At 48.1% G+C, this 25212-nt stretch overlaps 2 protein-coding genes across 13 annotated transcripts in view; one reads left to right on the top strand and one right to left on the bottom strand.

Annotated features, from left to right (window-relative positions):
- MEF2A (myocyte enhancer factor 2A) overlaps window positions 1-5918 on the top strand; it is an 87881-nt gene extending 81963 nt beyond the window's left edge. For all 7 annotated transcript variants that reach the window (XM_067003682.1, XM_067003683.1, XM_067003684.1 and 4 more), the window contains 2 exons: window positions 1166-1292; window positions 1794-5918. In XM_067003682.1, coding sequence (XP_066859783.1) covers window positions 1166-1292; window positions 1794-2154 — 488 coding nt within the window. In that variant the 3' untranslated portion in view covers window positions 2155-5918. The remainder of the gene's footprint in view (window positions 1-1165; window positions 1293-1793) is intronic.
- Window positions 5919-6569: 651 nt separating this feature from the next.
- Window positions 6570-21800, bottom strand: LYSMD4 (LysM domain containing 4). Of its 6 annotated transcripts, XM_067003695.1 has the most exons (4): window positions 21579-21800; window positions 16452-16622; window positions 11609-11899; window positions 6570-9272 (listed from the first exon to the last, which is right to left on the bottom strand). In XM_067003695.1, the coding sequence occupies exons 3-4, from the start codon at window positions 11882-11884 to the stop codon at window positions 8631-8633; spliced, it is 918 nt and encodes a 305-aa protein (XP_066859796.1). In that variant the 5' UTR covers window positions 11885-11899; window positions 16452-16622; window positions 21579-21800; the 3' UTR covers window positions 6570-8630. The 6 variants fall into 6 exon arrangements, with proteins under 6 accessions (XP_066859796.1, XP_066859797.1, XP_047932313.1 ...); XM_067003696.1 differs by lacking the exon at window positions 21579-21800 and having other exon boundaries at window positions 16452-17026; XM_048076356.2 differs by lacking the exons at window positions 16452-16622; window positions 21579-21800 and adding an exon at window positions 12326-12458.
- Window positions 21801-25212: the final 3412 nt, after the last annotated feature.

Genomic DNA, 25212 nt, shown 5'->3' with positions numbered 1-25212 from the left:
GTAATGGTTTGGGCGTTTTAGGACAATGCAAGGACATACATTTTTAAACAATGAACAACCCTACTTAAGTGGAATTTTTGGTTAATCAGCGGGCAATGTAAAGTTTGGCTGCTGGCATTTTGTCTCTTTCTCTAGAGACCAGAAATTATTTTAAGGAAGCTATGTTACAAGATAATTAAAAGCAGAGAAGTGTTTTAAAACCTGAAAGAAAAGCAAGGGGTGATAATGATAAAATGAAAATAACTTCCCATGTGTGAACAAAAAGTGAGAACTGTCTAAGCATTACAGCATAGCCAAAACCAACATCCAGTCATTCACTGGTGATTAGGAGCATGTTGCTTTTCTATTACCCGTTTAAATTGTATTTCTAAATAATGATATTATGCCTTCAAAATAGAGGTTTCTTTTGTTTATTTGATACAGAGATGACAATTTAATCAGACATAAAATAACCAGTCTATTGTGGGAAGAGGGAGCACGTGGTGCTTTACAGTAGAGCTGCACAAATGACATGGAAGGGGTCGTTCAGGCTCCCGGTTGCAGTGCCTCCGGTTGTGCTGCCCCTGCCGTCCACAGCCCTGCTGTGCCTGGCAGCCAGGCCAACAGCAGCACGCGCTGCTTCGCCCCTTGCTTTGGGTATGGGCTGTAGGGCGATGAACTGCTCCGCAACAGATGAGGCAGCCAGAAGGTATGCGCGCCTTGTCTGAGCAACTGCTGCCTCCCATCTGGAGCACGTTTTATCTAGAACTGAACCGCAGCCAGGATTTTCTTGGTGAGTTCAGTGCAAGAAACACCATTCCTTTCTCGTGACTTGGTTCTCCCCTTTTTGTTTCATTTTAAAAAAATCTTCAGAAATGCAAATACTTGTTGTACTCTTAAGATGTGTCTATATTGTGTGTGTGTGTGCATGTATGAAAGCTGCAGCCGTGAGTTTAGAAGCATGTCCTTTTGAGATCCACATGAAGTTAGGAGGACTCTCTCTGGGTATCAGAGTTTTCACCTGCGAATGCCTTTGGGTCACTTGCCTTGTTGTTTTGGGTAGAAAGCCTTTATGTTCGTGTATGAGTGTATCCTATGCACTCACATATTTATGCGTGTGTGTTTATATATATATTATAAATAAACTTGTTAATTACTTTCTTGTTTCTTTGTTTTTCCCTCTTAGATTACTCCTTGACTAGTGCAGACCTGTCTGCCTTGCAGGGATTTAACTCCCCAGGAATGCTGTCCCTAGGGCAGGTATCTGCCTGGCAGCAGCACCACCTCGGTCCAGCAACCCTCAGCTCTCTTGTGTAAGTAAACGCGATGAGGTTACGGTACGGCATCCCGCTGGGCACTTCTGCTTTCAAGCTGATTTCTCTGCGCTGGGAAATACTTGGCACGAGACCACTTTGTTTCTGCTGCTGATGTGTTTGTTGCCTTTCAAGTTTGCCCATTGGCTGCAGGAGCAATGATGATTTCTGTTATTTATCCTTTCTGTCAGTTCAGTACTGAAGCTGACAAGCTGGGCCCCTCCAGGCCCATCTTTTTGCAGGAGAGTCACCTACGCAGTTAGCCTTAATGTTTGGAAACATGAGATATTTGTTTTTTAGCTTCTATAAGTGTACTTCAGACCTTTAACTGATGCTTTCTTTCAACTTTGTTTCTTCCCCTCAGTAAGCTGCGTTTATTTACGTGCTCATTTTGCGGGTGTTGAACCACAAGACAATGCCATCCCACAGACGCATGAATTGTCACTTTCTTTTCCTTTCTTGTGTTTTCTTATTTCTTCCTTTTGGTTTTCTTTTTCCCAGTACTGGCAGCCAGCTATCTCAGGGTTCAAATTTATCCATTAATACCAACCAAAACATCAACATAAAATCTGAACCAATTTCACCTCCCCGGGACCGTGTAACTCCCTCTGGGTTCCCGCAACAGCAGCAGCCACAACAACAACAACAGCAACAGCAGCAGCAGCAGCAGCAGTCGCGTCAGGAAATGGGTCGCTCTCCTGTTGACAGTCTCAGCAGCTCCAGCAGCTCTTACGACGGCAGCGACCGGGAAGACCCACGGAGCGATTTCCATTCACCTGTGGTGCTGGGAAGGCCACCAAATTCAGAAGATAGAGAGAGTCCATCGGTAAAACGAATGAGGATGGACACATGGGTGACATAAACTTGCAGTGTTGCCTCTTCAGTTTTGTGTTCTCAAAATGAACTGTCCTGACATATCTAAATTTATAAATAAGGACATGAAATAAGTATATTTATATGTATATACATACATGCATATATATATCTTCACATGCATATATATGTGCTAGTGTGTGTAGCATACACAAAATCATCAGGCACTTATTACAAACTTCTTGTATAGCTGCAGATGTCCCATGGTAAAATGTAACAGAACAATCCTATAGGTATTGATCTAGTCTGGCACTTACCTGGACTTGTTGTTTTAATAATATAACCTGTTTTGCAAAGAAACATTGTACCCGTATTATAATCCTACCACACTAGATTGCAGAAACCAAGAGGGCTCGCCTGTAGTAATGTCCCTGTGTGTTTTATTAAAGCTGTATGGTTACTTGTAGTTAAGAAATAATGCTTTGTAGCAGCAGAGCAGTAGAAAAGCAGGAAGAAGAAAGCAATACTGTACATAAAATGACCTTTATATTACCCAACCTGGCATGGGTCTCTATTGCAGAGGGTGCATGGAGAAGGGCTGATGCTAGAAAACATAAAAAACAAAAACCCTGTTTTGCACGTGCAAAAAAATAGTGTATTGGGTCAAAGAAGTGATTTTTTTAATGAGTGAAAGAGAGACATAGAGAACTCGCATGAAATATTCAGAAAATATTAGCCTAGAAAATAGAACATTAACAAAATAAAATTAATATATTAAGTTATAATTGGAATATGTTTGACAAATTTGTTTTTACGTTCATACCTTTGAAAAATATAGAAACGGATTTTAGCTCATGTATATTTTATATTAAAGAAAACAATACCCTAATGAATTGAAGACTATATATAAAGTTATATACAGTACTTTTGAACACATTCTGCTATGAATTATTTATATAAGCCAAAGCTGTATGTTGTAGCTTTTTTGTAGAGTATAGTTTTATCTTATTTTGACTTTCTAGTTTTTGCTTTCAAAGATGAAAAGGAAAAACTTGCAGGCGGAACCTTGGGGGAAAAATAAGCCATGAACACTTATATGTAAATTTAAATTTGAGCCAAACTCTTTGTGTATATAGCATCTTAAATATATTATCACCTTTGGTGTAAGTACCTATGTATTGTACGTTCACCAGATTAAAAAGTATATTTTTGTGGATTGACGCCAACTTGAAAAAGGCGAGGTCCTTATTAAGTAGAGTATTCACTGTTTAATATTTACTATTTTGTTAAATATACTGTACTTTCTTTGGATTTTAATTATTATTAATATTATTATCCAGATTTTTCAGAGGGTGTATAAAGGGGTTGTCCCCCTCACTGGTGGTGAATGTGTGCCGTTAAATTGTAATCTCTGTGCTGTATGGTTAAGCTTCATTATACATTTTATATATATGTATATAAATAGCAAAGTGGCAAAAAAAAAAATCCGGTGTTAAGTTCATCCTGCATAAATATAAAAAATCTGTTACAACACATTTTAAGGCATCATTTTAAAACTGCCTCTTCTGAGGAGGAAAAAAAAACAGTGGAAAAAACTTGACCTAATTTCTTATGATAGGGAAATAACACATATCAGATGAGCACAAAAGGTTTTTTAAGTGGTAAGTGGTTTGGGATGAAAGCTCAGCTTTCAGAATTAAATGCGCTGTTCCTCTTTGCTGCTTCCATCCAATAGAGCAAGGAATCCAGAGGCCTGTGGTGTTGTCACAGCTGGTGAGGAGAAGTTTGGTTTGGGCTTGGATTCACCGTGTGGCGTTACCGAGGGGTTTGTACAGCCTAGGTGTGCTGTAAGGAGAAGGGTGAGGAGGGAAAGGGCAGTGCTGCCTGCCCTTGGCTTCTAGGCCCTGGGCAGGGCAGTGGGCGAGCGGTGGTGAAGGCTGGGTGTGAGCAGCAGCCGCAGGAGCCAAGAGCCTGGTGTCGCAGGCTGTGCGACCTGGCTGGGTGCGAGTGGTTTTGCGTTACGGAGCGTTGTCGCCTTGTAGAAATCTGATTCCAGTTCTGTGCCGTGCATCTCATCTCCCTGTGCACGTGTTGTTTTGTACTGGGAACCACAGGGAGTAGGTATTAGTGAATCTCACTGCTGCGGGTAGTTCTGGGAGAAAAACTACAGTGCTGTGTTATTCCTGAAACCCCTTTAAAGTAATCCCTGTTATTTATAAAATAAAATCTGGCTTTTTTTTTTTCTTAATCACTCACTTGCTACTGTAAGAAAGAAGTATGAGAAATGAAAATCCGGTGTGGACAGCTATCTTGGCTGCTTGCTTTAATGTGTGATGGAAGAACAAAGTTAGGACGTACAGCTTCTAAAACCCGCCGCGTGTTGTCATGGTAACCTCTGAAGTCGTACAGGTTTCAATTTGTTTCAGCCACTTAACTGTGGAAATCATTCTCCATTCGCTGCAGTTCGTTATCAGTTTGCAGAAGCCGACAGGAAAATGAGACCTTTTCTAACAGCAATTCAATTTCCAAAGTGACTGAATTCACTTACCACTACAGAGAACCTTTTAATGCTTTGAAAAGTTATGTGATTTTTTTTTTCATTATTTATGCACATCTATGAACTTTGCTGTACATCTGAGTGGGAGTTCTGCATTCACATTTACTGTCTATTTTCTTGTGTGCCTTATAAGATGGCTTTGCTGACTGTATCTCAATAGTCTTTATTTCTATGCAGGTTTTTAAACAGTAAGTACTATTGCTGTTTTCTTAAAGAAAAAAGCTACATAAGGGTTAGAGTTTGTATTGAAATTGCACCAGTGAATTTAAACAAACAAAATGGTTCTGAAGAACTGATCCTGGGACTGTTAACGTGTTGCCCAAACCCCTCCAACAGACTCGGCAGAACAAGTCTTTCACAGACCTCCTGTGTCAGTGGGAGAATTTCATGCCATTAAGTAAATGGGAATCCTGATTTTTAGTAACGAGTAATGAACTTTGGAACATACTTTTTTAGGAATTGTAAAAAAAAAAAAAAAGTTTTATAAAAAGACATAGCACAGATATTTCAACAGTTGAAAAATACTTTTTTTAATTAAGTAAATATATTGAATGACGTTGCAAGTGGATCCAATCCTAGTTTGAACCCATTCAAGTCTGAATGATTTAAGATTTTTATCTTCTATTGTGACAAATCACCTCTCCATCTTTGAGCTCTCACTATAGTATTTAAAAATTCACATGTAATCAGGGATTCGTCAGATAAAAATGCTTTAGCCTTTCCTTTCACTTAAAGGACACTAATGCATCAGAAACTTGCGAATTACTGTGCGCACAAGAAATACATAGTAAATAAGGAACATAATAACTCCTAACAATTGATCATGGAAAGACGTTAAATTAGAATGTGAAAGAAAGACTTAACAAATGTAAACATTTAAATCTTAGTAGAAACTTTCTTCACTTTGCTGTGCAAGAGAACACTGCTTTGCTATATTTAAAATGGCTTTTTTAAAAGAGATTTATGTATTTGGTAAATGTTTGTAGTCAACAGTTCACAAAGAAGCTGTTCACGGTTTAATGATGATAAGCCGTTTGGCGGCACAAGCTGGACTTTGTTGCCATCCTTGAGACGAATCTTTTAAGAAAAAAATAAGTTAATCTCAATTTTTTCCCTGAATGTGTTGTTTTTTCTTCAATATACAATAAATATTCTAGTGAACTTTTTATCAAATGGTTAAGAAAAATGCTAGAGGTTGTTGTAAAATATTTGTATCCTGCATTCACTAAAGTAAAGATACTGGCTTTTACTGTGTACTCCAGCCTCTGTCGTATTTGCAGAGCACGGTGTTGTGTGACTTAGTGCGCTTCTCCTCCCTGTCCCCAGGATCTGAAATACTCATCAGCTTGCCTTGATGTACCGGCTTTAAGCTGCAGCCATAGGTAGTGCTTTTAATCAATAGGAACTTAGTTTTTTAGGCAAACTAAGAGCTGGATTGCTCTAAGCCACCTGCTACAAAATGCTTGCAGAACCTTAAATAAAAGCCCAAGGTAGAGTCAGCATCATGAGCCCAGGGCAAAAACTTACTGCCTGCCTCCCTCAGGGTCATGCTTCCTTTTGCTGCTGCAGCACCTGCTGCGCCCTGTTCTCCTGCACACTGCAGCACTCAACACAGTGGGGTCCTGCACGGCTGCGGCTCTGGTCCTGGGTCTGCGTTCTGAAAGCAGAAGTAAGGCGGCAGCAGCAGCGCTGCCCTCACTGACTGCAGCGGGACACGGCCTAGAAAACAAATGGTTATACACGAGACAACAAGATTAAAGGGTCCATTGCTAGGTGCTGGCTCCTGCAAGACCCAGCATACATACATACCCATAGAGCAGCTCCTGGTAACAACAATAAACCACCACCAAAAAAAAACAAAACACACACACCAAAAAAAAAAAAAAAACACGCATAGGCTGGGGTGGTTAAGTGCCCCTTGTGCTTTTATTTCATTTTCCTTTATTTAAAAAATGTAGTAATTACCCCCTCCCCAACCATGAGGGATACTTTTTCCTTCACAGAAGAAAATACAAGGTTTGTTTTTTTTTTCAGTACAAGCTATGTTATGTGCCTCATTTGCAAAAATCAGGTTCCCTCAGGCTGCCCTGAGCGCTTTTTTTGAAGGTTGCAGGAAGCCCAGGGTGGTGGGTTAACACCACACGGTTCTGCTTGGATTGTGTAATGGTCCTCGCCCCTTAGCATTTGTTGTTAAAAAAACAAAACAAAACAAAAAAAAAAACCTGTCAGGCTGCTCCTCCTCAGGCCAGGCAGGGATTACCTCTGCACACCACCAGCTTGTGCTGCAGCACTCACCCAGCCTTGCTTTTGCTCACAGAGCTTCAGAAGCAACAAAAAAGGCTTTCAAAAACTCAGCACCGTGCCTGATGTTCAGCAATGCTACCCCCCCCCCCCCCCCCCCCCCCACCAGCCTGCAGGCCCCAGCAGTGCTGCCCCCGCTGCAGGGCTCATAAGAGGCGCTCATCCCTTGAGCAGCTCAGGGCTGGCCTGAGCAGCCCCAGGCAGGTGGATTCTGCCCTTGTGTAAGGCAGCGCCGTGCTTGAAACACAGCACCGGGGGGGAGGAGCCGATGCAGTGCGAGGCGGCCGGGCCAACCCCGTCCTCAGCCCCCAGCTGAGCAGCTGGGACAAGCCAAGACCCCACACAAGCGTCCGGCCAGGCAGAGCCGCTTCCAGCTGGCTGCTACCCCGTTACTCCCCGGCCCTTCCCGGTGGGTTTCATGCAACCGTGCTGCAGAAACACCTCAGCATTTAGTTCTAGGAGAGCGTTTACCTCTGCCTGTCGTCCCTGAAGTTGCTGAATTAACGTTTTGAGGCCAACTCTGTGCAGTGAAACTCCCCAAAGCCTCGTGTCCCGCAGGTGCCTGTTCTGCTCCCTTCCAGCATGTAGTGTTTGTTTTCTGACCCGTCCTAAACAGCACCACCCCTGGCTTACAGCCAGCTTCTGGCCATCCACAAGCCTCCACAGCTTCCTTCATCCTTCCTCTGCACGCCGCTTTCTAATGCAAACATCAGGAGTGAACAGACGCGTGCAACATCCAGCAGCTTCACCAGGGTTCATACACCTCTATGTGACCACCTAAATAGCGTAGGGCTTCGCAAATAAAGTCACCTTGGCAGCGCTCTCTCCCTTGAAGGCTACAAACAAGGAACTCCGGGACTGCACGGGGGTGTTTGGGCTGCACCATCCAGGAGTTAAGAAGAGAAGGAGCTAACAGCTAGACCTCCCCGCGCCACGTGAGCCTTGGAGAAGGGCGCACCATGCACCACAGGCCTACCACCACTCGACAGCTCCGCCTGGACGCCTGCTGCCACACTGAAGCAGTTGCTCCGGACGAGCTGAACCCTGACATAAGCACGGATTCTGTGAGGAGCTCTGCCTGTAAGACAGCAGCGCCCACACAGTCTCTTGAAGGGTTTCCTCCAGGAGAAAAGCTCCAAGCTCAGCCACCACCATGTGGGGCTGGAATCGTCCACAGCGGAAGCGTTTGTGCACACAGCTGGACTCAGGAGTCACCCCCCAGCGTCCTCATGCTGTGGCACACCTCAGCTAACGCCCTAAAAGTCACTGCTTTAAGGTTAGGTACACCCAGACTGCCAGTCTGCAGGAGAGAAAAACGACAATTCAGCGAAAGAGAGTCCCCCCTTCTACTCTAAGCAAAAAATATTTTCTTACAACACAAACAGCCGCCAGCTTTCCCATCACACTAATTCTGCACTGTGTCACAGCAGTAAAGGGCTCAGCTTCTTCAACAAGGCCATTCGTAAGAAATACCTGCAGCAAACAGGAGTAATTGCTTTAAAATACTTCCCCTCAACAGAGTTCACAAGTGTTAAGCCAGCTGCCTGTTGATCTTTACAGGCAAAGCATTCTTATTCTTCCATAAAATCACATCACCTCAGGTTCGGTCGAGTTCAGGACTACAATGTCAGCTACTTTAAAAAAATAATAAAAAAATCTCTGTCCTGTTATCCCCCCGATTGCGCTCGTGGCAGAGTAACAGGCTTATGGGCCTCAGTGCTGGGAGGAGAGGCTGTGTTTGGCTGCACCTCCCCCTTCGGATTTTTTGCTACATCTGAGCTTTGTAGTGGTTTCCCTTCCAATCCATCTGCTGAGATGTTTGAGGTTAGTGTTGTGTTGGAGGTATGGGCTGCCGGGCCATTCTCTTGGGTTTTAAAATAGATGATATAAAATACCGGCAGGACAATCCCTATCAGGAGCATAATGAACACTGCGTTCCACCACTGGATCCCCCAGTCCGCACCAGTGCTGGGCTCCCGCTTCCCCGACTCACAGAGCGGCCTGTCCAGCGCCTCCGTGCAGTACTCGGCGTTCAGCTGCACCTCCGCCTGCACGGCCTCCTGGATGCTCCGGTCGATCCCCTTGAAGTAGTCGCTCAGGCGGCTGCCCTCCGAGCCGCTGGCACTGGCCTCGGGCTCCGGAAGGTCCACGAGCGTCACGCCGCTGGGGCAGCGCGGGGCCGGGGCCGGCCTCAGCTCCCTGCTGCTCTCCGTCAGCAGCCCGTGGGGCTTCACCGGGATCTTGATGGACTTCAGCGCGTACAGGTCCTGCTCCCTGATGAAGTTGTTGACGCGTTTGATATCCGCCACCTGCAGGACCCGAAGAGGACACCAGGATTAGTTTAGACGACCCAACCTGTTACCAGCACTGAAATGAGTTGGCTACAAAACCAGGCTGCGAGCACCAGCCTGAGGTGAAAACAAGCCCTGGCTGCAAGTGGCTTAGTGCGGTGCAGAGCCTTTCCTGTCTGCTCTGCGAAGCTGGAGACACCTGAACACGGGATGGTTAACCCAGAGCCCCGTCTGGTGGCCCTGAAGCCAAGGGAACCCTCAGCTGCGGGGGCAGACACCTGGCAGCTTGTCCCTAACATCAGGAGTTAAACCCTTCAACGTTATTTTGTCAGGAAATAACAAGCTGACACAAAGCATCCTAACTGAGGCGATGCTTCAGGGTTTTTTGTTCCAACAAAGACAGATCATTGGGACAGCAAATATCCCCCGCAGCGGCTGCAGCCGAGCGCTGCGATGCTGTGCTGAAGCTCCAGGAACGGGAGCAGCACTCACACCGCACCAACAAAGCTGATGGCAAGAATGCAAGAGCACGAGGCTGCGCAAGCCATTCAGGCCATTTTTTTTGTACTCATTTTTGGCTGCAGCGAGCTCCTCTTGTCCCAACTAAGAACAATGCCAAAGCCAGGCCCAGACTATAAATGGTCAAGAGTGAAAAGGAGAAGTTTCAAGTGCCTCGCATCTCTGCCAAGTTATCTACAGCACACACAGAACTACTCTTTGCACTGCCTCAGTGCCCCCGCCCCAAATAGGCCCCGATGACAAACTGTCATTGATTTTAGAAAAGCTCATCCTGGAAGTTTTGAACAGTCACGGACTTTTGCAGTTACAGATCTCAGTGCCCTTACAGGAGCTGCTTAACTGTGCAAGTAACAAGAAATACACCCAAACTGTATCACGTCAGGGCCAGCGGGTACACAGGTCTCCAGCAATAAGGATTTCTCTCTCTCCAGTTAAACCAGAGCAGGTCAGAAGTGTGTGTTCTGGAAGCGGGGGGGCAGTAGGATGTTCCTTCTGCTGGAGGACACAGCCACCCTAGCCCCCCTCAGCTCCCCGTCCCCACCAGACAAGCAATCGGCCTCTGAGAGCGTTGCAAACAGAGGGATGTGAGAGGCAGGACCGAGCCCCCCGTTACGTTACATCACGGGGCACACTGGTATGGTTCCTGACATAAACCAGGAGTTGTTCAGAATTGTCTGAGTTCACGGAACTGCAATGATTTGGTGTAAGTGGCAACAGCCATGCAACTGCTGGTGCTGGAAGAGGAGCATATCGCTACACGGAAGTCATCTGCTGTGCCTCTGAGGTCTCACTGCTCTACTGGTTCCCACCAAAGCCTGCTCAAGCCCTACCAGGCTCTTCCTCACAAGCACCAGCTCAGCAGTGGAACCAGAAGGGCTTTTTTGTTTTGGTTTTGTTTCTAAGGGAATGGGAGGGGAGGAACTGTCGCAATTCCTCCAAGCCCTCTTGCTTCAGCTGTACCTCACAGCTGTTATTAAGCAAGACAGACTGCAACAGCACTGCAGCAGTTCAGCCAGTTCTGTGCCATTATCCCCAACCAGGTCACTGTGCAACTGTTTGCATCATGGAACTTTTTAATCACAGTCTAGCTGGCAGATAAAGGAGGCTCTAAATATACAGCTTTAACTGCTAACCAATGGGGTATGTCTAATGTTCAGGTAATTAAAGTTCTCAAGAGTTCTTCCCATAAAACTCACCAGTTTGGAACAAAGATAATATTTTTTAGTATGTTCCAACTCCAGAGAAAATTCATTGTGCACGTGCACTCTTGTCTGCCTGCAGATGGCTGAACTGCTCACGCTTCTGGGTGCTGCAGGGAACAACCAAAACTTACACCCCTGGACAGCACAGGGACTCTGTGATCTGGACTTTGGCATCTCTGCTCCTCTAAGCCCACCTCTGCAATATGCGAGCTCCTGCCTTTCTAAAACAAACAGAAGAAGCATCCCGACCCAGGCCCCATCGGAGCGGCACTTTGTTGCCCTGTTCCTTCAAAGCCTGCATCCCCCCGTGAGCAGGGCTCTCACCCGCACATCTGTGCTCAGCTCCCTACTTTTTGCCCTCACTAAGTAAATACGAATCATGACTGCTACGCTTCGCTTAGTCACCCAAATTAAACAGGAAACCAGGTCAGGCAGGGCGTGGGGATGGCACCTTCCTCGGCCCTCCGGCTGAAAAGAGCCCTTCTGCAGCTCACCCGTACCCAGGTACTGACCCCGTCCCTGAAATACCTTGGGAAAACGCTGTTAGACAGCGACGAGGGTTACCCGGAAGGTAAGCCACCCGCAAAAGACCCGTAAAGCAATTAAAGCAGAGCAAACAGCCGCGGCCCTTACTTTACAGCCGTACTGCAGGGCCAGCTTGTTCAGAGTGTCGTCCTCCGCCACCTCCCGCTCCAGGAGCACCACGTCCCCAGCCCCGTCCCGAGGAGCGCCGCGCCGCTGCTGCTCCCTGCCGCGGGGCCGCAGCTCCATGGCGCTCAGCTCCTCCTCCGAGCTCTCCTCCGAGCCGGGCGGGCTGCGGCCGGGGAAGACGTGGAGCTGGCGGCCCGGCGGGCCGCGCACGCTGACGGGGGCCTGGAAGGGGCTCGGCCGGCCCTCGTTCAGCCTCATCTTCTGCGCCGGCACCTGGGACAAAACCACGCGCTTACGTTTCACGTAAAACCAGCGTTTGTTTCCCGGCCCGTCAGCTTTTACATACAAGCGACTAACCGAGCAGACAAACGGAGTCACTCGGCCCGGGAGCCCTCGGCGACGGCCGCAGCCCGGCGGGCGTCCCCCAGAGCCCCGCTCCGTGCCGCCGCCCCGCGAGCCCTCGGCGCCCCCACGCGCGGACCCGCAGTTCGGTACCACACAATTTACTTTTTATCTCTTCAAGGCCGGCTCCAGCCGCACCCGGCTGCGGCCGCGAGGCCTAAAAGCAGCGGCGGGTCCTTATCTGAGGGCTCCCCTTACCCCCTTCCGACCCCCGGCCCCCTCAGCGCCCCTCAGGCTCCCTCAGCGCCCCCCGCCCCCCTCAGCGCCCCGCTCCCTCAGGGCTCCCCCTCCCCTCACCGAGCCGCCGCCGCTCTCCGGCCATGGGCCGCGCACCTCAACCTACCTCCACTCTTCCCCCTCCTCCCTCCCATTGGCTGGCAGCGCCGGAAGGCGGGACCTCAGCACCAGCCGGCCAATGGGAGGAGGGAGAGCGGAGAGGCAGCGAGGTCGGTTGAGCGCTGGAACGTGGCCGGCGGGAGGGCGCCGCTTAAAGGGACCGCGGCACTGCTTAAAGGGCCCGCGCCCCCTGGCGGGGGCGGCCGCAGCGGGATCTCACAGCGTGGTCCCTCAGCGGGGGCACACGGCCGCCGGGCGGGCTGGGGGCTCTGTCCTGGTCCCAGCCCCTCCCTGGCTGAGGTGATGGCGGCTTCGCCCTCTCCTCACGCAGGGTGTGCAGCAGAGCAGAGGTGTGAGGCACCCAAGGGTGCCCTGAGGCGCTTCAGCACCCGTCACGGCAGTTGTGGGGCACCCAAGGGTGCCCTGGGACCCTTTGATACCCATCAAGGTGGTGGTGGAACTGAGGCGTGGGGCACCCAAGGGTGCCCTGGGACCCCTCGGCGCCCATCACCGTGTCCCGGCCCCAAGGGGTCCCGGGGAGCCCCACCACATGAACGCGGCGCCGTGCGGTCACCCCGCGGTGACACCCGCTCGCCCCAGGGGCTCCCTCGCCAGCCGGGCTCCAGCTGCCCGATTTTGTGGTTTTCACCAAAATCGGCCTTTCTCCTCCGCTGCGCGGCGCCGTGCTTTCCTTGGGCTGTCCCACCTGGCGGCGCGTCGCTCCGACAGCCCCGGCACAGGCCTCCGACGCCTTCCACGTGCGAGGCCGCGGTGGGGGCGAGGAGAAGTCCTTCGTCGCAGCTGGTCGCAGGAAGGCGCCGGCTGCCCCCGAGGGCTCGTGTGAGGATCTCTGGTGAGGGAGGGCCAGGAGGTTTTGCTCAGAAGCACGAAGGGCTGCCACACTTTTTGCCCCAAAACGCGCCCGCTGCGTCTGGGTTTGCATCATTGACATCGTGCACAGCGCCAATGTCCCCAGCTCAGTGCTGGGAGCAGAGCGGTGCCCTCCCGTGCCACGGCTCTGCGACTGCTCCAGGTGGGCTCTGCACTCCTCTTGGCTTCTGGCACTGCCCAGAGGAAGGTCCGTGAGGTGACTCTGCTCTCCCGGTTTGTCCGCAATAAATCCACGCTGTGAATGGATCACAGTGCCCAGTAACTCCACACAACGCGCTGCCTCGCTTGTCCTGAGCGACCACCGTAACAGAATCTAAGCCTTGGACTAAAAGGACTTGGTGGATGCTTTATGGACTATTCGTGGGGCGGTCTACAGATGAAGGGAACGATATCTGGGTATTAATCACAGGGTACTGATTAATGAAGATGCATTGTAAAGCTTGGGGCCTGAGCACCACCTAAGTGGTATGGAACAAGGGGTGCCTATTGCCATGGTTTTGGCTGGGATAGAGTTAATTTTCTTTGTATGATGCTGCGTTTCGGATTTGTGGTGAAAATGGTGGTGATAACACCAATGTTTTAGTCGCAGCAGAGCAGTGCTTGCACAGAGCCAAGGCCCCATCTGCTCCTCGTGCTGCCCCGCCGTGGGGCCGGGGGTGCGCCAGCAGCTGGGGGCTGACCAAAGGGCCCCTCCATAGCGTGCGGCACCATGCTCAGCAGGAACAGTTGGGGTGAAGGAGGAGGAAGGGGGGCGTTCACAGTGACGGCGTTTGTCTTCCCAAGAAACCCTTACGTGTGACGAGCCCTGCTTTCCTGGAGTGGCTGAGCACCTGCCTGCCGACGGGGAGTAGGCAAAGGGATTCCTCGGAGTGCTTTTCTTCACCTAGCGAGCTGTCTGTATGAACCCCTGAGCTCTCGCCCTTCCACCTTTCTGATTCTCTCCCCCATCCAACCCGGGCAGAGCGAGCGGCTGTGTGGTTCTTAGCTGCCTGCCAGGGTTAAGCTGCAAAACCCGGCCTAAAAGGCAAGCAGCAGATGTAGGATTTACCAGACCCCACAGGGAATTAGAAGCCATTCACTGAGTGTTGCCCTGCCTTTTCAGCTCTGCGGACCTTCAAACGATCCTATTTTACCTTAACTTATACCTGTTCTCACTTCAGTAAGAATTCTGCACCTAGCAGAGTGGGATTATTCCACTATTAGTTAATTAATACAACGAAGATTTATTTTACTGAAAAAAGCACCACAATGGGAGGCTTTCCAGAACATTTTAGAGAATTATCTGCCGTTTCCAGGCTTTTTCAGTGTAAGCATCCTCCACTGATCTTTCCGTTTGCAGCAGCTCACGTTCAGCCTCGTGTCATTCCCAAGCAGCATTTGCTGACTCCCCGGCCTTTTCTGAACCATTTCAGTTCACGGCAGGACAGCTCAATTCTGCAGTGCAGAGCAGCGCAGCCCTTCTGGTCCGCCAAGCTCCACTGCTCCCCACCGTGTCGTGCATAAGCCAAGCTTGCTCGAACCGAAGCAGAAAGACGCCGTAGGACGCGAGCAATCAGCAGATGGATCAGTGCAGCCCCAGTCCCTGACTGAGCTGAGGGACACGCCTGCTCGGCGGCTTTGTTACTGCTGAAGCTGAATTTATGCAAATTGTGGTCAATATGGAGAACATAACAGTTCTTAACAAGAAACAACTGCCTGTTTTGTAGGAGAGCTGATGTTGGCTCCAGGCCAGCTGCATGGGGGACGTCGTCATGCCAAACCATTAGGATGTTTTTGTTGTCCACAGATATATTGTGAGAGCTGCAAAGCCACGAACAACTGAAGCCTGTCTGAGAGCTGAATGCTTCTGTCATTGTACACATTTAACCAACACAGTTGTCGTATGTCCCCTGAATTCCAGAAAAAAATCCTCCTACTCCTGATTTATGTCAACGCAGAGGGCAACGGAACTGAAAAGTCTTTTCCTTAATCCCAAGTAGCAGTGTCCGTGATGCTGGGCACCAGCCAGCATTCACATGGATGCAAATTCCTTCCTGGGAAATGTCACAGTTAATGTCATTCTGATAAAGAATCACAACTTCAGCGAAGGTCTTGGTTCTGGCTCTTCCAGAAGAGCATGAACTAGAATAGGGTTCTCTCCTTTATTGTCCTTGTGACTCCTTTAAGCTCTTTTTGCTCAGACCCAGAATTGCTGTTCTCCTCCTCACTTCTGCTTTGCCTTTTTGCAGGCTCACTTCAGAAGCGTTTTCATTTCACACCTATTCCTTGTATCTTTATTTGTTTCTCTTTTCTTTGTTTCCAACAGTCCAGCACTAGTAGGAGTGAAAATTGCAATTCATAAATCACCAGGGCCACCATTAATTGTGACCTGATCCATGATTTGGGATTAATAAAAGCAAGGCAGAGTTAAATCATTCACCCATTTCCTCTGCCACATGGGCTATTAACAAGAAAAATGTAGAACGAAGACCAGTCAATAAAAAATGGAGGAGGGAACCCTCACGAATACTCGGCTACAGCCCTGACACCACATACAGCACAAGCTGAAGAAATACTTTTTAGCATCCGCTTCTTAATTTCAACCAGTTATTCCTGTTCAGTTTAGCATATATAGGGGAAGACCGTAATACAGTGCTGTGAGGCAAGAGGAATCTATTGATATTTCTGGTATCACTGCATCATATATGTGTGTATATATATATATATATATATATATATATATATATATAATGATGAGTATTCCTTTCTATCTTTATTTTGGCGTTTCCTGTTGGGAGACGGGGAATGCAGCTGTAGCCAACTGCATTCATATTCAGGACATTGCATTATAAAAATTATAAAGCCTCTATTGCAAATAATTTACAAATGTTAGGCTTTGCTCTGGTTTTGGACTTACGTAGCACAACTGATTTCAATGAAGATACCCCCCGTGTTAAAGGCAGAACCATGAGCCAAATGCAATGAAATGATACTCTCCCTGGTGCCTGGCGTGACTAAGCTGATGTGGGAACCATGTATACGTATGATTGAATTACAAACACAGCAACGAGTTTAAAAACTAGGTACACTAGGCACACAACGCCGGGAAGAAAACCTCAGTGAAATTAAGTTCATTATAGGTGTATACTTAATATAGTTAATTGAGCTATGGAGGTTAGTCTGAGTGCATGTTTGGTAGCATCGGGTTACACCTTGCCTCTTTTAATGGTGTCTCCTGTTGGAAGCTCTTGTCTAGCTCCGCAGGTTCCGAACTCAGCCACGGGCAACTCCATGCACGAGCGCTACTCCTGCTGTTGTCTGCCCTCAAAAGGTCTCGGGCTGAAACTTGGCAGCCTCAGGAACGAGCTGACGGGTTAGGTGGTGGCACCTGGAAAGAAGCACAAAGCCCATGTCTGTGCTGCTGTGCAGGAGCAGCCCGGCAATCTGGCTCACCCTGCACCTCTGACTTCTTCTAGGGAAGAAGCGCAGCTCCCGTGTCCGCCCTTGCAAGCTTTCTCTCCCCTTTGTAACATAGCAGGAATTATAATAAGGACCCAGACTCATCGACTCACCTCCAGCTCAGACAACAAATGACTTTCACCTACGAGGACTACATTTGCAACTCTCTCACATACACTGGGACTCTGAGGATTGAGGCTTTTATCTTGGGAACCACAATGCAGATCTGAACACCACTGCCGTCTCCTGGAGGAGATAATGTGTCTTTACTCAGAGATCTAGTTCTGGGCTTGGCTTCTATCAAGCAGCACCATTTGGCAGGGGCTGCCTGGTTTATGTGATAGCAGAGACTGAATTACTTAAGAAAAACAGAGACTTACTCTTTATATAAAAACAAATGACAAATTAAAAGTGGTTTTAATTTTGCAGTTCATATTTTCTTGGGATTGTGCCAAATCCTGGAGCCCATACTCCACACCCTGTCCTTCTGGAGGAATTTGGCTAGGGAAAGCACTGTAAGATTTGTTCCCTTTCCTCTCCCTTACTCTTAAAATCCTGAGTACTAGTAAAATCCCTCCCCTTCACCCCCCTTCCTGCAACTGGTAAATTGTGAAGAACAGGAATGTTCCTGGGAAGAAACCCAGGCTGAATCGCATTCAGAACAAGTCAAAGATTTCTTGCATAGCTGAAGCATGTGTTTGCAATCCCCAATTGCCGGAGCACGTAAGCCCTGCCAGCGTATGTTTTCCCTTCAGATGTTCTCAGAGAGCTCTAAGCAGTGTCTAGGGCACTCTGTGGACAACATTTTGCGCAGGCATTGCTCCCTTTGCCCAACCTGATAATGGTGCCAGGGCCAAAAAGGTTCTCGGTGAAGGCAGGGCAAACAGGCAGCACCACTGTTCCAAGACCCTGCGTTAGTGACGATCAGAGCCATCGGTCTGCACGACCCCCTGAGCCACAGCCTGGCTCCATTTGGGCCGATCTGTTTGGTTGCTGGCACCAACCTATCACCCCAGGCTTCAGGCAGCTTCTAGGGCTGATGAACTCTGGTGTAATTAGCATGTACAACCCCAACAAAGTACTGCCCAGCACAGAAGGAAAAAAAACTAATTAGAACCGTAATGAATGCCCAAAAGGTAAATTGTAACTGTTGGGAAGCAACAGCTAGCCAGTAGATACATCCTGTTCTCCCTTCTGCCCAAGAGCTGCCACTGATCTAGAGGGGATTTAAATCTTCCATTCAGTGGTTCAAAACGGGAACGTGACGTGGCCGAGGAGGATGGGAGCTGGGGACCGAGACACTGGTTGGAAAAACACTGCTTCGGCATATTTGTGAGGAAACTTTTGTCCTTGGCATCACGCAGCGTGCAGTACATTACAGGAGCATACAGTGAGTCCTTGCTCAAGCTGGTGCTGATACTGGGGAAAGGCAGGTTGATGAAAGCATCACTTGTCTTTCCAATGACCTTATCATGTGAGCCGAGCTTGCCAAGAGCTGTCTCTCACTCTGTGCTCCTCATGGTCTGAGCCAACAAGCCTGAACACGCTGTGCTGACACCTGATATTGCTCAGCATTGCATGGCAGTCTCCGATCATCGCGCACACATCCTTGCAGAATGGGATGATGACTTTTCTGTGCTTTTCTGCAAGTCACGTGCCTCCTTGCTATCTCCAGCTTGTCTCACTTCCAAACATGTCCAATTCCGCTCTGCAGTTTCTTGAATGTAAGGTGCCCCAGGGAAGGCCCTGAGCTTGCAGGAGGAACAGAGAGAACAGAAAGGTCTTTCAATGCAAGATCTTTGACCTCAGTACATGAGTGGCTGCGCTGTGCTTAGCTCGGCTCTCCACGCTCCCCAGTAGGGTTCCCCTCTTTACTGGAGCATGGCAACAATAGTGAGCAAGTAACACAGGGGGGCAGCAGCAGGCCTTGCTTTCTTGTCAAACTCGCAGGAACTTGTGGTTGTGGCGCCCTTGCAAAGTTTTGTGGAACTGAGGTGTCCCAAGATTTGAGGGTCGCTGTGCTGGGCACAAGCCCAGAGTGACTGCTACAGCTGATGGTGCTATGGGAAAAGCATATCCTCGGAGAGATATCTTCATGGCCTCATTGGACAGGTCGTCAGCACTGAAACCTGTGCTTTTGTCACTGAGCCTGGTCTTTCTCCAGTTCCTGCAGTCCCAGCCCAAGCAGTCTGTGCTCGTGTTACAAAGAACATGCAACTGGCAGACAACGAGAACATTGTCTGCAATGGCAAATATGGCCAGAACGAAAATGCCAGGGCTTAGTTCAGACCCTACTGCTCACCACTCTACCAGCCTTGCCGAGCTTGTGGGAATGCAGGCAAGATGGAGTCTAGCTTATGACTTTCAGTGAGGTGACATGAAAAAAGATGCTCTTACTTGGCTGCACCAGGAAGAAAGACGTAGGGTTCATCTGATACCATTTATTCTGAATGTTCAGATAATGGCGAAAAGGCTTGATCTTGGCAGAGAAGGTGTTAAAAGCTTTGTTTTCAAAGTAGGAACATTTAGGTCAGGGAAGTGGCCCTAAATCACACAGCAAGGCTCTGGGATTTTTCAGACAAGGCTATTTCCAGAGCAGGATTGTCTTTTTCACTGCTCTGTGTGAGCGGAATTTCAGGAGCTGCTTGTGCACTGGATTTGCCTGGTCCTTCACATCAGCACTCCCCATCGTGGTGTCTGAGTGGTGTGGGCCCAAGCTAATGCTGGAAATGGCAAGAAATTAAAAAAACAGCAAAAGCCAGCCCAGCCACCAAAAATGATGGATGGATTAGAATGAGGGATGGGAAACAAAACAGCCCTGTGCCACATGAGTAATTAAAAAAAAAAAAAAGGTAAAATCAGATAAGTGCCCAGATAGGAAAAGCATTTTCTGTAACCGAGGCTGTTACTTTAATTGGAAAGTGCTGTTAACACAACTGCCTGATGGAGGCAAGTGCAATAGCACAGCAGGGCTGTTGCAGATCTGCAAGTAAACAGCCAAATTGCATCTCTCAGCTTCAATCTGTGAATATCTGAAGCCAAAAGAACAGCTTTAAATTTAAAACTTCTGTTGGAGCTCATGCTTCAATTGGGCTTTGTGCCAGGACATGCAAAGACTTAGGGCATTAAGAGTCTTGTGTAGAAGAAAAGACAGTGGGGAGTCATTTGAGCTGGCTAGTAATACACTGAGCTATAGCAGGATCTGCGTTCATTCCCTTTAAACCAACTTGTGGGAGGAAAATTGTGAAAACTAAGATTTTATCACTTGTAACTGTTACACGGTAAAAGCTAGGGCTAAGCATGGCCCTGGCTGATATAACTCCTGAGTCCTGCAAACAGAACAAGAGAAGGGTCCCAGCCCCAAGCTGGCTCTGCCCTTTCATTAACAAGGTAGTGAAGAAGCCCTTGAAGATGCCAGAAACTACAAAGCACCATTAAAGACATCCAAGGAGCTGCTCTGTTGGCCGTTGTCTTCTGTTCACTTTGAACCATAATCTCAGGGAATTCTTGTTTTTCCCAAGAGCTCGAAGTGCCTTATAAAGCTGCAGCCACACAATGCTGTGATGGTACCTCTGCTATTCCCCGAGTTCCAGGGGAGCGAACTGATTCACCCAAGGCCGCACAGTGTGTTGGCACGTCAGCACAGCCTGAATCCCAGCTCTGGGAACTGGGGGTAGGCAAGCATTAAGCAATGAAAGATGTGTCTGACTGTCTGTAATGATCTGGTAATGCTGTGATTTCAAACTGTGAACAGTAGCAAAGTAACACAAACACTACCAGCGTGACCACCAGGTACCAAACAAAGCACAAGTAGCCAGATCAGTTTCATGTAGAGAAAAGGAAGAAGAGCTGAATGATGCCTTTTGCTGTGGGCTGTGTCTTTGCTGGTTAATGCTGCAGCTCTCTGGGTCTTTGCACAGGCAGGGCGTAGATGGACAGGCTGAGAATAATTACCAGGAGTCAGTGCAATCCTTCCCTGGGACTCTCCACTGCCAGAAGCTGCTCTACAATATTCCCAGCTGCTTCCCTAAGTATCTGACAGATTGGACAAAATTAAAGAAACATGGGCTTTGCACTTCAAGGCCACTGGGAAGTAACTAATCGGGCTCCCAGCTGAGCCAAATGCAAGGAAGAACATCGTTAGCAATAAATCTTCTCTAATTGGAGCCAAGGAATGGATATTTTCTTATGGGAAAACCTTCCCCTTTCCTCTGGGCCACATTGACCAGGAGGAGAGTGACCCCAGTGGGCAGTGGAGGACTTTTATCGTAGTGCCAGGGACTTACCTTCTCAAGCAATAGAAGAAAATGCCACTGCAAAAGCTTCACAGATGGGAAGAAAAAAGAAAAAGAAAAAAGAAAAAAAAAACCACCAACAACAAAACCCACTAAAACACCATAGCTCTTGTTCTGGCATAGGGTTCTGGTCCAAAGGGGGAGGGAGGTGTTTCCACTTGTTTTGAGGCAAGTGCTAGGAAAGTCTCCTTAAAGCCAAATGCTGATCTTTCTTTTCAAGGAACAATCCCAGGGAACAGGTCAAAGACAAGGCAGTTGCCAGCTGCAGGTACAGCTCCTATCTCACCTGTAAGCTCCCATCTCACCCGTAACCTTTCTGCGCACCAGCCAGCAGCCCCCTGTGCAGAGCCGAGCTGCAGGCTGAGGGCTGCCCCACAGCCAACCTCCAGCCCCGGAGCAGCGCCCAGGCAGCCAGAGGGTTGGCTGAAGGCCTCAGGGACAGAGTTGGCTCTCTGCAGCTGCAGCCCCTTGCGTTTTGCATGGCCACGCAGTTGGTGGGTAGGCAGTCTAGTGAACAGCAGGGGCGGGGACCAGGCTACCTTTATAGCTGCTCACAATCCACAGATGGGACTCACCATGTAGACACCAACCTTGCACTGAAGACTTTCTAGGTCCGGGGCCCAGACGCCGGCAGGGAGTTTCACCACAGTCTCCTCCACAAAGGTCAGACAGAAGTTGGTTTCTGGGTCTTGCTCATGAGGAGATTATCAACATGGTGTGTGGGTGAGCGGGTGCGTGCTGGTGACAATGCTCGACCATCAAATCTGCCAGGACCTGTGCCCTTCTCTTTTGATTTCGTCCCTCTTGGAGTGCTGAAAGCAGAACAAGAACAAGGGGAGCAAAAAAAGGAGTGGAAAGAGAACTACTGTAAGAATTAAAGTGACAACAGCAATAAAATGAATACCACACAGAACCAGGCAGCAGTGGGGTCAGGTAAACGCCCCACTTGCCCTGTTCATTAAAATTCAAAACACAAACATCCTGCAGTTTTGCTGAAAGTGTATTGCTGTCCCCTTATCTCATTGCTATGCGCAACCCAAAGCCTGTGTAAGCAGCTACAGTGAATTAACACCAGGAAAAGTAGCTGGACTGAGTTTACTAACGGAAAAAAATCACAGGCATGCTGTTAAGAAAGAATGAGGACTAATTCTGTTTATTTGGATTCATTTTGTTTGATTGTGCATGCCCTAGGAAACATGAGAGCTGGTGGGGATCACATCAGCACAGAAGAGCAACAAGTGGATAGTGCAGAATTCATGCAGACATTGTGCCAGTCACTGTGCCAGAAAATAAAGTTGGCTCAGAGGCAATCACTACGTTGAGAAACGATCTATTGATAAGACACTCTTGGGGAACAGTCTCAGAATGATGTGAGGGAGAGATGGGAAATGGTGCTGCAGAGTTGTGTTTGGAACAAAGCGATCAGGAGAGAATACTGCATAGTTTGACTTTTTGCTTTGCTTTCCTCCCTATTCTGCCCCATTTATTACTAGGGGAAAGAGCATCTTTGCCTGTAAAAATCTCTGTGCCTAAAGAGGTGACACTGGGCTGTGCTATTGTACTGAACTACTTTTGCTTTGCTTTTTTTGCTTTGCTTCAAGTTGCTTGGGAAAATCACAGTAGAACTGTTAGCTATGGATCTCAACATGACCAACATTACCTCAACTTTAAGAACCTGCACTTACAAACTCCTTGCTCGGTAAGGAGGGAACTGTATCGTATTGCTTTCAACTCACCAGAAAATCGCTCGCACCAGCTACTCTTTGTGGACATGTCATGAGAATAGGACCAAGTCCCAGATGGCCAGAGAACCAAGGCACAGTTGGACAGGAGGAGATGATGCTCTCGAACACAGCACCTGAAGGAAAGCCAGGGCAACTTTTTGGTCCAGGAGATAAACTTCATGCCTTTTTTAATAGATAAGATGCATTTACAGTTGTTTCCAGAAAGGGGCAGTAGAGACCAAACCCACAGGATGAACAGAAAGAGACATCCTCATCAGGGAGAAATATAAATAGTGAGAATTGTTTGCAAGGGCTTTTTCCTTGGCATAGAAATGCTCCACCATGCGTCCATTCAAATAAAAACAGCAGGGCCAGTATAGGCCAAAATGGGGCTGCCTGGTGTAACGCAGTCATTTCAAGTCACTCTGAGTTTGCTTCCTTGCCTGCTTTTCAGAGGAGGGCAGTAACCCTGCCAATGTTTCAAATATGGAGGCTGCACAGGCTGCATCAGTTGGCACAAGGCCTTCTAATGCATCAGAGGAGCACTACATAATGTATTACATAACACAGCCGAACCTCCAGCACCAAGGTTTTCTGTCAGGCTCATGAGTTCCTATACCATTGCTAACACAATCAGGATTCCATCTGACCTTGAAAGAAAAGAGACGAGAAAAAGAGGTGCTTTTAAAATCTAGACTCCCCAAACCTGACGTTGTAACAGTGTGAAGCAGGGAAGCCCATCCCTGCACCATCCTTACAATATCTTTCAGATTCTCTTGAACCACAGAGAGCTAATTCTAGAGCTGACTGAAGTTCTTTACCTGGAGCAAATCCCGTACGTTTTAATTAATTCAAGCCCTTTATCCCAGCCCTGTGCTATTGCTTTATGCCTTCCTCTTGCACCATCCATAATCCACAGTGGAGGGGGTGTTTCTGGCGGTGGACATGTCCAGAAACCCCAGTTGTGTGACAACACAAGCAGGCACAAAGCATGCAAACCAGTCTCTTCCTCAGAGAGTTTCTGGCCTACGAATAAGATTTCAAACCAGGAAGGCAAGCAGGGAGCAATGTCAGGTGAGAGACCAGCTGTCTGCAGCAGAGCAGCTGAGGCAGCTTTATCAGGAAACCAAGAACCCATTCGGATCCTGCTCACAGCACAGCTCAACACACCAGCAGATCTGGCTGCAGACTGAAATCTTGGCTTTCCCTGAAGCTAATGGCAAACATCCCACTGGCTTCAATAGGAGGAGGACTTCACGCCAGATCTCGTGCTTCCCATTCCTTTGCCGTAGCCATGAGAGCAAGCTTTCCTTCCAAGGCTGTGTCTGCAGCTAGGGCCTTCTGGAGCAGGAGAACGGTTCTCCTTGCAACCTAACAAATATCAATGGGAAATAAAAGACTTCTTTTTTAACAGAAATGGTGATTGCCCCAAAGAACAACCTGCTTTGAGATATGGGGCTCTCCGGGCTGAAATTTTTCCTTTCCTTAATGTCTGCCTACAAGGTGCACAACAGCTCAATCACACAGATGCTGGCTGTGATGAAATCAGAAGTTGGAGAGATGGCATGAGCAGGTTTATGCAGCTGGAAACTCATCTCTCCTGGTCTTAACATCCCTCACTCCATACCTGATCGTGTGGCAGTACAAATACAAATAGTGTGACTGACAGCAAACAGGCTGGGGAAGACTAAGGTGACCTGTCTCACAGAAACTGTATCCCTGCTGCTTTTATCACAACTGTGTCAATGACTATTTATTTGAGGAGGGAAAGAAAGAGATGCTGGCAGAACTGCGTGCTGACTGCACAGGGCTCTATGTTTGCTCTGGCACAAAGGGTTACTTAGCTCACTGTGCAGGCTGGAGATGGGAGGTTCTGGTTCCTCTCAGACTGGCAGACTTGGTATAGCACAGGAGGGATGTGTGCCTGGCTGTTGAAATGAGCACCTTGAGATCCCTAAGCTATTTCTGAGATGGCAAGGTCAGGGCTCACATTCCTTACAAACCTTTGCTTTCCTTGGCAATAGTCAAGAGTTTTGTTAGGGAAATCCTGGTGGGTGTTTTGTGATCAGTCAGGCGCAGCAGATTCTATTGCTAGAGGCTGTATACAGGACCTCCCATCTTCTAGATGTAGTAAAATGAATCTGTTTTCTCCAGAAATCCAGGAGTCACCAGCACGGTGCTGATCACCTGTATTATTTCTTAGGTCATGCAGCACGTCTACCGGACAGACTGATGTGTGTACAGCTGACTGTTTGCATATCAATTCTAGAGGCAAAGGAAATTCTTCAAATCCCATGGCACAAATGTGCACTTCCACAGAAAAGCAGGTGGAGATGTGCCAAGTTACAGTTCCTCAGTTGCTACCCCTGTAACAAATGCCCTGCAAGGAAAACTGGAAAATATTTCATGAAAGAGCAAAGATAACACAAGACTATCTGGCAAAGGCTGGAATTTAATATTAATGGCTTTACTTTAGTCACTGTATTTCCTGTTCCTAACT

Source organism: Anser cygnoides, chromosome 11 (genome assembly GCF_040182565.1).
Source record: "Anser cygnoides isolate HZ-2024a breed goose chromosome 11, Taihu_goose_T2T_genome, whole genome shotgun sequence".
NCBI lineage: Eukaryota > Metazoa > Chordata > Aves > Anseriformes > Anatidae > Anser > Anser cygnoides.
Note: the sequence above shows the minus strand (reverse complement) of the source record. Positions and strands in the feature narration are given on the sequence as shown.